At 40.5% G+C, this 14,263-nt stretch overlaps 1 protein-coding gene across 1 annotated transcript in view; it reads right to left on the bottom strand.

Annotated features, from left to right (window-relative positions):
• Window positions 1-12,884, bottom strand: part of dner (delta/notch-like EGF repeat containing) — a 60,636-nt gene extending 47,752 nt beyond the window's left edge. Inside the window, exon 1 of the mRNA XM_079353511.1 lies at window positions 12,224-12,884. Within this exon, the coding sequence (XP_079209637.1) occupies window positions 12,224-12,556 (333 nt within the window). The 5' untranslated portion in view covers window positions 12,557-12,884. The remainder of the gene's footprint in view (window positions 1-12,223) is intronic.
• Window positions 12,885-14,263: the final 1,379 nt, after the last annotated feature.

The raw sequence follows: 14,263 nt of genomic DNA, 5'->3' as shown, positions 1-14,263 counted from the left end.
AAAACTGTCCTTTTCGAATGGTCGTTGGTGGGTATGACTTCCACGTCTCTTGAAGCTATAGGCTCAAGTTAGCAACAATGAACTGCAGGTTCATCCTTCAACAGTGGAGGTTGCTGTGTTTTTGTCTAATCGCTTCTTCTGTATAATGTTTGTGTGTTTATTAGACAGTGACATGAGTTTATCAACCAGAGTAGTTTATAAAAAATGACAGAAGAACATATGTCCTTCAGTCCTACAGTGCACTGGTGTGTGCAAACAGCACTCATACGCAACATATCATGGACATGAAACAAGTGGTTCAGCAGCAGTTGTGTTCTGTACCTGTCTGCCGCCTTCCATAAACCACTAAATCAGATGCAGTCTGTAAGACACAGAGGACTTAATGGTTTAAATGAACGGCCCCCTCCTGATTTTTAAGCGGTCTCTCTGTGTGACATGCTGTTTCATCATTACTTTCTGCATAAAAAGTTTGCTACCCACTGTGATCTGGCTTACAGAGAAGCAGGAACATTAGTTATTATGACAAATTACTGTCACATGTTTAGATGCATTAAACGTGCAACATACTTGTCCAAAGGATGAATTTTGGTAAAATGTCATTCTGCTGGGGAAAATCTCTCAAATGTAAAAGCTCTGTGTCTCACTCAAGCCTCAGCTGGTGGAGATGGTTGCCGTTCTGTCCTCTGATCTACGAGCTTGCTGTCTGCTCTGACCTACTTACAAAAAGGGTTCCTTCAAAACAAGATGAGAATTGTTTGATTAAAAAAACAAAAAAGCAATACCTACTGGTGACATGATTAAACGGTTGTTGGAATGACAGAAGACATGATGTGTCTTGAGGTTTTCTTTTTTGCCCATTGAAATCTGAGCGCATGATTTTTAGGTCAAATTTGATTGTTTTAAGTAGGTATGAGGCAGATGTTAAAATAACCTAAAATCCCTCTCTGCCTCCTGTCGGGCTATAAATGGGTCTGGAGCTGGTCCTGCTGCCTCTGGGAATTAGTCATGGAAACGGTGGAACATGCTGTTCTCTTTGTTGCTAAAAATCAGATGTGTGTGCTATCACCACATGCTTCACCAGCATCCCAGGAAGTCAGCCAACAGCAGGAGGTTACTGTGAACAGGAATAACTCTGTTGAACTGTTTCATACGGAAGAATAACATTGTAAGTATGACGTTACTCCTTCTGACTGCTCAGAGAGCATAATGAAGGCCGCATGATTTGTTCTGTTCCCTTTCGGGATTAAAAAAAATCCTCATGAGGAACACAGGAAGCAGCTCTGACATTTTCTCTGCACCTGTTGATCTTTTGGCTCCTCTCGTCATCTCTCTGTTGCCATGGAAACCTTAGAATAGGAAAGGGGGCAAAGCAATGAAAACTAGGTCCTACAGTGGGGGACGACACCGGACATGTATCATCGCTCTCCTACTCTTCCTGCTGTTTTATTGCAGAGAGGAAGAACATGCTTTAAAAAGCCTGGATGGCTCAGACGCAGCTTCTCTCTCTGTCTGAGGAGCTTTAGACCAGCTAAGAGTGATCTTTTACATCGCCTACATATCATGTTCAACTGTGACAAGAGGACGACAGGAAGGATGAGCTGAAACAACAATAACAAACATGACCCAGAACAGAGATGTGGTACCATTATAAAGGAAGTAAAGTGTCAAAATATGTACTCTGTTTCCAGCTCTGTCTGAGGCCCAAACCCTATAGTGCTACCTTCTGAATGTGTTTGTCTAAACACATTCTTTTGCTTAAAGGCACTTTTTTTTTGTGTCATATATTCCTGAAAATGCTAGACTTGTTTTTGTTTTTGAAACAAAGATCAATAATGTATTCATTGGGTACAATTTTACCTGCAGATTTAATTACATTATGGTGTTCGATTTCCATCTGCAGGATGTTTGATTCAATCATAGTAATCTACAGTCATAGTCTTGATAAGGGACCATTTAGGAGAGCAGCCGTCTAAAACACACCCTGGAACACTAAATAACAGATTTGTAACACCATCCTTAACAGCGGGTATTTTACCCAGTATATTATGCCAATAAAAACACATTTCTCCTCAAAATACATTAAAGTGCATCAATACATGGCAAATTAAATTATCCTTCTTTTGTTTCCCCCTATATAACATCTAATAAAACAAAAAAGGTATCTTGGGGGATAAATAGGCTCTAAAATGTGTTAAAAAAAAAAAAAGGAAAAAAAAAAAAAAGGGAATCATTAATGAAAATAAATAAATAATGGAGCTGGGAGCTTTTTCTTTGGTCCACCCATTCCTGCGCCTTGTGAGCCTTGGCACAGCCTCCCTGCATCACTGACAACTGTGGGAAATATTTTACTCTCAATCGCTAAGGCCGGATGAAAATCACCATAACACATGCCTATTGAAAAAACAGGGGTGGGAGAAGGGAAACAAGCCTACCTACAATGACACCAGTGAGCAGAATGAAACTACTCAAGGCAGCCGCAACACAATGAATATCACATGATCACAATCGTATGGGTACAGATCACCCGGTGTTAGTGTTCTAGGGAATTGCCTCATTGTGGGTAGTGTTAGGCAAATGTTTCCAAATGTTAATGTTTTGTTATCATTGTAGATATCGTACAAATGAAAGAAAGATGTAACTATTGATAGTTCAACCTTGTCTCTGTTTCCTAAGCTCTTATTTGCTTCTTTGAGATACATGAAAGGCACAATGTACATGGTAATAAGTCAAAAGACCTGGTTAGAGCATACGTTTCCCATCAAGTAATGGTATACTTGTTTTTGTTAAATAAAGTTTTAACACTCCTGCAAAATGTTGTCGACATTTCTAAAGTAAATATCTTGTAATTGTGTAAAATATCCCACTGATAAAAAGGGATTGACTGCTGATCAACAATGATGGATGTATCAGAAGTGAGTTGTGTGGGAGGCAGATGAATCAGCAGGAGACGGAGCAGTCACCATCAATTCCTTCCCGCTGAGAGCTCAGCTGTTCCCCTACAGCTCACACTTAAGATTACTTCACTTTCCAACAGCAAAACAATGTAAAATGTTGCCATCAGAAGTAAGCGATCCCATCCATACATCACAGAAGGGATAGATGACAGATATGATTGATGTCTGATGTGGACTCAGGAGCCAGAGATGAAACCCTCAACCTTCTAGTTGAGAGACAACCGACTGTACCACGGAGTCACAGAGAAGTAAGAGAACCTTTAGTAATTAGATCTTTAAATTGATGCCTTGATCTGGAATATTGAATAAAGTGACCAAAACAATGTGAAATTGTAGAAGAAGGAAGAACGATTTATTTATAGGCCTATACATTGTTTTTTGTATTACACAATTAATAATACATGTGACATTATGCTTTTGATATAATGCAAATTCTGTAAAAATCAATTATTGTTTAGTGGTAGACTTTTGGAAGATTTATGCACAATGAATTGAGTTTACTACAACTATACTTTGAATTTTGAATCATTTGGACTAATTTTGCCTGTGTTCCTGTTAATCCCTCCCTGGATTGCAGTTTGAATTTCAATAACAGAGCCCAGCTTCAGGTACACTTTTACATCATTTCAAGTTCAATATTTATTTTATGAATAAATCATTTCCAGCACAATCCCCAAAAGACTGCCAAATTTTCCACATCGCCTCTCCTATCAAGCAGCAGACAGGCCCTGCTGTTAATACCAGCTAATCTGTGTGTCTGATGCCCGAGGCTGCTGCCTGCACCCTGCTTCATTCTCTGTCGGAGGTGTTCTTCTGGCCCTGAAGGGATTTTTTTTTTTATTAAGTTGGCATTTTAATGCACACACACACACTCCGAAGCACACTGGCTTCTCTCCCAGTTGGCGTGATTAAATAACATATTGTCAGAACAACTTAACTGACAAGTTGTGTTCGTCTGAGAAGGGGACAGCAGGAGTCAGTGCAGCATCTGTTACTGAGTCACCGTCTTCTGCAGGGAAAGAAGGAGGGCAACAGAGCCGAGGATGATACACAAACTGACTCTGCTGTGTGTTGCGTTGAAGTCTGTTCCTTACAGTGGTACTGCACTGTACACTGAAAAAAAACATTGAACAAATAAGGAACATGAGCTATGAGTGTCATAATTGTTGTTCATGCCTCTTCCCATGTGTTACAAATGTTGGTTATTTTTTGATTGCTATTGTTGTTTTTTAACACAGAAACATTTGAACAAATTTCTGTACATATCATCATAAAGATAAAGACACCTTTGTGTATTTTCTCTATGTGTCTGTTTTTTTAAGTTACAGTGTGTAGAGCCCTCATAGCCAGCATATTTTCTTCTTGAGATTTGTGTGTCCTTTTTTATCTTTAGACTATCTACCATGACCCATCTTTGGCCTTTAACCTAACCATCCATGATTATTTATCTATACTGTTCAAAAGGGCTGGAGCCAGTCAGAGCTGTCTTAAAGTAAGACCTGCACTGGTCAATCACAGGGCTGACACAGAGACAAAAAACATTCACACTCTCACCAAATTTGACACAAAATGAAATGTCTTTACAGAATAAAAATCATGTTTGAGTATGCCCAAACATGCACAGGCACAGATAGCTAACAAACATAAACATCAGCACACAGAGCATGTTGAAGCATTTATAGACAAAAAAAACACACATTCACACAACAAACATATTGTTTTAGTTAATGTAAGTACAAATTAACAAAATCATTTCAAAGTCAGCCGACTGTTACTCCAAGACAATAATGAGCCACAGAATCAATCATCTCCTGTGAAGTCATTAGGCTGCTGAGTTATTACCCTTATGTGCACTGGTTTGTTTTAACTAAAACAGCTTGGACATACAAAACATCTGATTGAGCACAATACAGTCAGAATCAGTGCTGAGTGTTGCATGGAATGGATTGTGATGGGTTCATTTTCTGTTTGTACATACTAAAGCGCACTTAGTGCTGTGGTTCAGCTGTTGATCTTGTCCCCAAAAAGTAAAAATCTGCAAATCTATAACTTGTAATGATGAATGTTATGCAAAATAGCAAAGTGATTCAAAATTTCGACCTCTAACACACAAAAAGCTCCGTAAACTGCCACACACACTTATTTTGTTCAGAGCTACAACAACAGGAAGAGTCATTACCAGCTCCCGTACAACGAAGGTGTCATAGCAGGGGCTTATTATTCGGGTGAATAGCTGCTGAGTAAGAGCTACTCTGCCCTTTCTGACATTACACTGCTGATAGTGACACAACTTCCTGCTCTATTAAAGATATAAATTGCAACGAGGGCAGACGAAAAAAACAAGAACAAAAAAACAACTAAACTAAACCAAACTAAAATGACTTTTTTCTAATCCAGGACAGAGATGGAAGTTTTCACCACCAGACTCAAGGAAAATTAGAGATTCAATGACACGGAGCTAAGAGCCCTCTTCATGATGAGTGGTGGTAATAAAAGAAGAAATATGGACTGCAGATATGTGAGCAGTCAGGAGGGCATGAAATATGTGGCAAGTGATCAGACTATTTAAGGAAACACGAGAAACAGAGGGAAGCAGAGATGAAACATTAGCAGACCTCTCTGCTGATTTTTTAAACTAAATAATGTGTTTATAATGACTTCAGCTCGCCGGACTGTTGTTAATTAATGTAGGCAACACATACATTTGAGGAGTGGTAGTGGGTAAATGTGATTTGTAATACAGTGGACTTTACTAGTTAGACATGAGTTCAACGGTATTGCTATATAGTAGCTCTCTAAGCTGTGGCTGAGTGGGGCTTTAATTGAGCTAAATGCTAATGTCAGCAAGCTAACTCATCCATAGTGGCAAATCTAGCAGGTAAAATGTTTATAAAGATGACATTAATTTATTGTTTGAGCATGTTAGCGCTTGTTAGCTGACTCAAAGTAGGCCATTGCGAAGGTTGAATTGAATTTCAATTCAAGTAAACTTAAGTGTTGGACAAAGTCATTTTTTTACAGTGAGATTGCTCTATTAACACAATTAAAAACTGAAAATTATTCCTGAGGGCTAAGTTTTATAGCCCATCACAAAGTGAAGGTTTTCATTTCTGATAGTAAATGTTAATCTCATTGTCTGTAGGATTGATTTCCTGGCTATTTCAAATTTTCCAAAAATCATTTTCAGTTATTGAGTTATTTCAGTTATTTCATGAAAACTAAACCAAAAGTATTTTCTAAAACCTTACTGCTCATAGGGCTAAACATGCTAATATCCATTACATATAAAGGTAAAATTGCAAATGCCATACTGATCAATTAACCTGGTCAAGGTCATCAATGGATACAAAAACCAACATATGACTTTTAGCTAGTCCATACAAGATGATGAGCCATGTGCATGTTTAGTCACTCCTTCTATGCAGACCATCTCCCACTTTTTTATCCCACCACAATACCAGCCCCACCTTTGGACTGCACACACATCAAAAGGCCATGTGATGTGTGATATGGAAATGACCAAAAAGGGATTGGCCTCAAGCCCTTCTGTTCAAAGGCAGCATGCTCGGCTTGAAAACATCTAAGTCCATCAACATGAAGATCAGTGAAAGCACAGTGATAATAGCTTGAAAGAGTATATCTTTTTGGTGATGGATAGCTGCCTTATCAAAGGATGCAGCAGTCTTTTAAGCAGCATGTAACCAAAGAAACATCTCTGCTTATGTCAAACCATTAAGAAACAGATTAACAGAGGATTTAAATGTGTTCATAGCAGAACATGTAACATTTTACAGCTACTTTGTTTTTTTAAAGATGACTTGGAAAAGTGCACCAATTGACCAACTCCCTCTATTTTGTTCAAGGGTTGAACTTTCTCTTGAATCCCGGCGGAATCAGAACAAAATATATAATTTTAATCGAACACAACTTCAGATTATTTCAGAGCGCTTTTCTTGTAATAAAATGATCTCACATTGGAACGTCAACAATCTCTCAGTTCACATTATATAGCCTAGAGACCATTGTAGCCTTCAGGGGCTGCTGCTGGTGCAGCTCTATATTGTTTTCATTTTCCTTGCCAGTGACTGTGATTCAATTTTGGTGCAACATTGAGAGAAGTGGTTTCATATCAGCTTTGACCAAAATACGTCATTAATGTCTTTATTTAGAAAAAGAAAAGTGGAACACTGAAGAAACAAAGCAAGGATAAAAGTAAAGTTTTATATACCAACGTTTTATATATTATCATATTGGTATCAGTACATATCAGTGGACTAAATAGAGGGATTGTATTTTCACAGAGACAACATGATGTGACTATGATGTACTGTGGCATACAGTATTGACTATCCTGTTTTTTTCTTTTCTTTTTTTGTTGACTATTGACTGCAAAAGCAATCATAAAATAAACTAGGCCAAGTTTAAGACTATCTTAAATGCTGCTTTAGCTGTTCCAGCATATTTATCTCTATGACAGTCCTGCAGTTACAATGAACCACAGTACAGACAGACAGACAGACAGACAGACAGACAGACAGACAGACAGACAGACAGACAGACAGACAGACAGATAGATAGATAGATAGATAGATAGATAGATAGATAGATAGATAGATGGATAGATACTTTATTGATCCCGAGGGAAATTCAGTATCTACAGATACTACAGCAGATATCAGATGACTTGCTTTTATTAAAAATCATTTAAAGCCCACCAGTAAATCCTACAAGAAGACTTAAAATAATCCTCTGATTCACTTTGTGCTAAATCAACCCAACAGGATCCAACACTGTACTGACAGAGTAATAGCAAATTAGTGGTCATTGTGCTAAGTAATTGGATTTCACAATTAGTCTGCTCACATTTTTTCTTCATTCTCTGTCTCTTCCTGCTGGAATCAGCAGCACTCCAAGAGAGGATGATTTATGTTTTTTCTTCTTTGTCTGAAAGAATACAACTCTGCTTTGTATTGTCTTAAATCAGATACTATAAAGAAATAATACTGGCAGCTGATAATGAAAACAAACCTTGGTTATAGCCATACCCGATTTCACAACAAGCTTACATAAAATAGTCCTTTCACAAGAGAGGCATTTGCTTGTGACCGTGCTGAGCAATAAGGAAGACACACAATTTACTGACCGCTGAGTTCTATAGAAGTGCTTCAGCAAATAGAGTAATAAAACAAAGTCCCTCTGGAAGGAGAGGATAGGAGGGTTCACACACACACACACACACACACACACACACACACACACGGTGCATAGAAACATATTTCTCTTAGCTTGGATCTTCTCACTGACTAACAAGCAAGGGATATCAAAGACACCAAAGGCTGGTGATGAGCTTTGAGCTCGGCCTAATTGGATGCGGCTCAGGCTGCATCTGCTGCAGCAAAGTGAATGGCCATGGGAGACAAGGGCTGCCCACCATCACACACACACACACACACACACACACACACACACATGCAGAGAGAGAGACTAACGTTTTTCACAATGATAATAAAACAGCTCTAGGACTTGGCTTTGTCTACTAACTCTGAGTCCTGCCAGGAATTATATATTGTTTAGTGTTAGAGCTCGTACGCAAACAAACGGAAAAAAACATCTGAATGACTCATCACTTTTTACTCCCCAGTTCTATTGCAAGTGAAAAAATCCAATTTATGTTCTGACTACATGTCACTGAGTCTTGTGAACACAAAAATAATCTGTCAAATTTGAACTTTCTAGTTCCTTTAGCTACGAATCAGTTATGTCAAGAATCAAGCTGTTGTCAATCTGGATCATATTACAACATGTTTTCACTGTCGTTAAATACATTAAGCATTTGACACAGCAGGTGAAATGAATGATCGCGCTCTATAAATGAATAAATAAAATGTAAATAAAATGTTAACATTTTGAAAGAACACATGTTTCAAAACAACAAATCAGTTTGAAGGATCTAATGGACATAATGGTCACCCTTGGGTTGAGCCAGACTCATGAGTACCCTATAACCAATTGTGCAAAGTTCATAATCTGCTTAAGTCTTACCCTGAAGACATGAAAGTGTTATCAATTGTCTACTCTACATTTCCACTAATGAGGAAATGCAATATCAATAATTGCCAAAAAAAAAGGGGAAACATGAGACCTTGAGAGTGTGAAAGCAGCTTTACATGTTGGAAGAAAGAAAGGTGATAAGATCTGAAAACATCATCATAAAAACGGGAAAACAGAAGCCTGCACAACTCTGATCTTATTAAATCCAGAACTATCTGCAGAAACAAGCTAAATTACTTTTGTGCTTCTTAGACAGATATTCCATCTTTCACCACCTCCAGTCCCACACCCCCTCTCCAAATAACTGCACAACATAATGAAAGCCTCCTGTGTTCACAATGTTGGGGCTGTAAACTTAACTTCAGTCTTTTCAGTGCTTTCATATCACTAAATGGCTGAGTAAAGCAGCAAAGGCTCAGAGGATTTTCTGATGGACGGCTGTTTTGTGCCACCACAGCCACATTGTGTTATACAGCAAGTTACCAAATCCATCAGGGCACACAGCAGGCCTTTTAATAATGAATAAGCAAGAGGCTGAGAAACTAATAACTCAGAGAAAAGCCAGTTAATTCCAAAAGGACAGCTTACAGGCTGCCATCCAGGAAAAGGTGCTGGCTTCTATGAACACTCATCCGGTTAGAAGAGTATTTCAGGGTTTGTTTTTTCCCCCTGGTGCCGGCGGCTGTGGTTTGAATTAGGCTGCTTTTGATTCCTCCAGAGTGAAAACACAGCCACAGGGGGTGAGTCACAAAGCAGGATTAGCAACCTTGTCAAATAATTTAAGAAATGTTGTGAAATATCAAAAAAATCAACAAGCATGACCGCGTTTTAATCCTACACCTACTGTTCAAGTTTGCTTTGAAAGACACAGATTGGGTTTTGCGTTAATCCTGCTTTGAGAAAAGGCTCTGCAGGCTTGACACAGACTTTTGAGATAAAAGAAGAGTAAGGGAGAGAGGGTGAGAACATGACACTGGTATATAACAATTCTTCTTGTCTAAGCTCCAAAACCAGGACTTTACTTGCGTTATATAAATAATAATTCACTCAGTGTGCTTTCTCCCCAGCTTCTCGCTCTTTCATCCCTTCGTCTTTTCTTCCCCCGACTCATCCTTCCTCCTATCCTCCTTACTGGACAATGTCGTGACGCATGCAAAGGACAGAGGACACAAACCAGCCATTCAGGTCATTTACCAAATCTGAATTGACCGATGCTACAGTTTCCATGGAGAAGAAACAGCCCGTAAGAGCGGAGCGTGTCAAAAATCAATGATTCCCCCCTCAGGCCCTGGACTGGGCCCGTGCTAGACCTGAAATTTGGTGCATTAAAGAGATAGAGCTGAGTGAATGGATGTTTTTTGTATCAAGGTGTCTCAGTTGAAGAAAATCTTTGCAGTGTGATCAAGGAGAAATTGTTTTTATTTTCCTCCGAGCGTGAAAAACAGAACATTTTCGCTGCAAATTTCCAGACTGTGTGACAAGTCAGTCCTCTGTGGTTTGTGTGCAGTGAAGCAGGCTGCAGAGGAAACTAACTGCAGCTGCTTTCTATTCTGAGACGTGAAACCAGGACAGCCAAGGAGACCGTTATCCTAGCTGTGGCTACATGCTCCGCTAAATATCTTCAGTCCTGTGGAAACCTTGCACTGTCATGTATGCCAGCATGCAAACACAAGATAAGCAAACAGTGTATGCACATCATGTAAACGCAAGGGGAGGCATGGCTGCCACCTGTTGGTGATTCTGCTCAAACTCACACAGTCACCTTGCCATTGTATCCCTGTGTGATGCTGCAGCAGACTCATTTATCCTCTGTGCTGCTGCTGCCGGATGCTCTCTCTCACCCCTGCATGACTCACAGGCCTAGCTGCATAGTGAGCCTATTGCTAAAGAGGCTCTGCCACAGTCCATTTATCGTGAAGCTCAAATGAATTCTATGCAATCCAGCAGATCAATAAAGTGCTAGATTAAAAGGAAAGAGGGCTGCTTCACTGCTTCAAATGTCCTTGGAGGGACGTGTGAAAGCAGGACAGAGAAATGTGTAGAGGTCAACTTCAGGGACGTTTATCCCTATCAGACATCATCCTTTACCTTTCTTGAACGCAATCAATAATGGAAATCACCTCCGAAAGAAGTAGTAGATTTAATATGAATTTTAATACTGAAAAAAAAAAATCAATTTTGCAAAGTAAACGATCATGAGAAGTAGTTGAAAGCCATACAGATTCACTTGATTTAGGACATTACAGGTCGGGGAGTAAAAAAAAATTTGATTTTGAAAAACTGTTGATATTTTTATATTCAAAGAGACAGGAAACAGTGGTCAGGAAGTTACTTTAAGACTGTCCAGATGTTTCCACTAATGAAGGCAGTTTTCCTTTGGCCCGATCATCATAATCTCAGATGTCATCAGATTCTCGCACATTTGATTTTTTTGTTGGTCTCAGAACATTAGAGGGGCTGCATAGATGGAAATATTGAACAGTTCTCCTTGATGGTGCTGATGTATAAACTAAACTTAAGAGCATGCCATCAAGCAACACGGTCAAAAGTGGCGTGTCAAACATGCCAAACAACTCACACAGTAAGTGGTCACACGCACAAAGACACACCACGCAAGCACACATCCATAGTCGTCGCTCACATCTCACTGCTGCTGCTCTCCCCTTCCTGTTGCCACAGCAACGCAGCACTTGTCTCCGATGTCTCATTGACAGCACATGCTCCCTTTAAAAAGAATTCTCCAACAGTAGGGAGCAAACACGCACATACACACATACACACACACACACACACACACACCGTCAGCTACTGTATGGAAACAGATGAGATGCATGGTCTCTCACGCTCATCCTCCAGATTGAGCTCTTTGTTTATACAACAAGAAGATGACGGAATAGTAGTGACGTCTCATCTGAGTAACTTACTCTTTAAAGCAAGAAACAGCTCGCTCAAACATACGTAAAATAATCTAAATACATGTAAGAATCAAAACCTGTTTCTGACTGGCATATTGAAGAACACTCAGAACCCGATTCCTCTGTATGCTGCAGTTGTGCCTCATGAAACTGAACAACAGATGAACATGCAAACAACCATTTTTCCTCACTTAGTCTTCTGCTCAGTCAAGCTAAATCTAAGGAATAAGATCAGATACGAGCACAGGCTTCGCACGCAAAAACTTAAAACCCAGAAGATGAAATAGTAAAACATGACCTTACCTCACAGTTCTGTCCGGTGAAGCCCTGGCTGCAGGTGCAGGTGTACTCCCAGGTGTCCTCTGGCCTGCCGGCAGAGGAGAGGGCCAGGCAGAAGCCCCCGTTAAGGCAGGGTCTCCCTTCACAGGGGTCCTGACGCGGGTTGGTCTGGGTCGGGGTGGGCTCAGCTGGAGCTGGGGTGTCCGGTGCCAGCTGGAAGGGAGAGGGGACGGCCCCAATACTGCTGCTGCTGCTGCTGCTCAGGAACAGCAGGAGAAGAAGAAGCAGGGACGGTGTGAAGCTCCGTGCGACAGTCTGTGTGGGATTACACATGCTCAACCTCATCCTGACCCTCATCCTCTAAATGATTCGTCTTCTCTTTTCTTGATTTTTGAGAGTCTTTTCAATTCTTTCCTCAGAGCTCAGGGAGCTGTCGCTCGTACAGCAAGCTGAGGTGAGTGTGTGTGTGTTTGAGAAAGAGAGAGAGAGAGAGAAGGAGAGCTGTATGCAGGCAGACGACTGAGAGCAGACTGGCTGAAGGTAAGGATGCTGGAGAAGGGGAGGGTGCGCTAATGTCTCAGAGTCACAGTGACGGTGAACGCTGACGACACTCCCCCCTCTGTTCACACACCCTCCAACAGGCACCTTCTCTCTCACACACTCTCATTCTCTTTCCCGGCTTTTCTCTCTCTCTCACACACGAACACAGTGCGGAGAAGAAGAGCACCTCTCCACCCTCCTCATTAGGAGTCTCATCATCAATAACCTCTCCTTGGAGCCAAGCTTTATAGGAGGGAAGGGGGGGGGGGGGGGGGGGGGGGGTGACGTGAAGAAGGAGGAGGAATAGAAGGTGGTGGGGGTGTTTGGTGGAGAATATCCTCATCAGCTTTGCTATGAGATTAGCTGCTTCCCAATGATAACAGGCGCTGTTACCACAGGGGAGGTGATGCACTCCCAAGTCTAAAAACAGCAGACTCATGCTGCTGCACAAAAAGATTCAGAATACTTAACGCAGTGAGTGCATGGACGCAGCTGTCATAGACTTCGAAGTTGATGCGGCTTGTTGGGTTTTCTAGGAGGCAGAACATCTTAGATGTTAGAAATCGTGCAGTGTGTAGCCATGGAGTGTTTATTTAGAAACAACAAATCACAGCTCTGTGGTTTATCAAGGACACCCAACCAAAAAAGGGCTGTACACTGATTTTACATTGTTCTTTCACTGGTCACGAGTAACTTCACACACATAATTAGGCCTTGTGATTACACCTTTAAAATAACACAGAAGCCCCTCAATGCACGGGATGAGGGGTTCATTAGCAGTCCTTTTTCTGCACCAGAAAATGTGACCTGAAATAAACATGAAACACGGTATTTCATGCAGGCTACCATAACTTAAGCTCATTCAAGCCTCAATAAATCAGGGGACTTTTTTTTTTTTTGGGGACCAAACAAGAATGGCTGACGTTGACCCTATTCGCTTACATTTTGAGGAATTTGTTAGCTGTTCTTATAAACCTAATGGTGCAATTAAAAGGATCTTCAAAATGTTATGTAACATTTGGACAATGGACTGAAAATAAGGACATCGTCTCTGAAAAGCTCCAAAGTTTACTTACAGGGTGTAATAACTAAAGTTCCCTTTGATTATGTGTGAAGTGTATCATCGACACCCTGAGAGATACATTTTACTCACTCCATTTCCCCCATAAGAGTCCTCATGTTGTGTGAATTGGGCAACCTCTTAATTATTTGATGAAGTAACTGCAAGTTTCAAAGGAGGGCTTATTTTCAGTTTGATCTTTATTTAACCCCTGGAGGTTGTTTGTTAGATATCGGCTTTGAACTCCTGCCTCAACTTTCTTCATTTCCATAATGACTCCTTGTGTGGTGCAGTGAATCCGTCAGTCTACTCCCCTGAAGTCAGCTTAAAGCACAGGAACACAACATGTAGGGAGACATTTGGTGCACTCTCTAAACTCAGCAGGTTTTCTGTGATTTACAAGGAGAGGGTAAAAGAGCCACTCTCACAGAGGACATTTGGGGTAAAACGTTCATAGTGACAGC

Source organism: Symphodus melops (assembly GCF_947650265.1).
Source record: "Symphodus melops genome assembly, chromosome: 10".
Taxonomy (NCBI): domain Eukaryota; kingdom Metazoa; phylum Chordata; class Actinopteri; order Labriformes; family Labridae; genus Symphodus; species Symphodus melops.
Note: the sequence above shows the minus strand (reverse complement) of the source record. Positions and strands in the feature narration are given on the sequence as shown.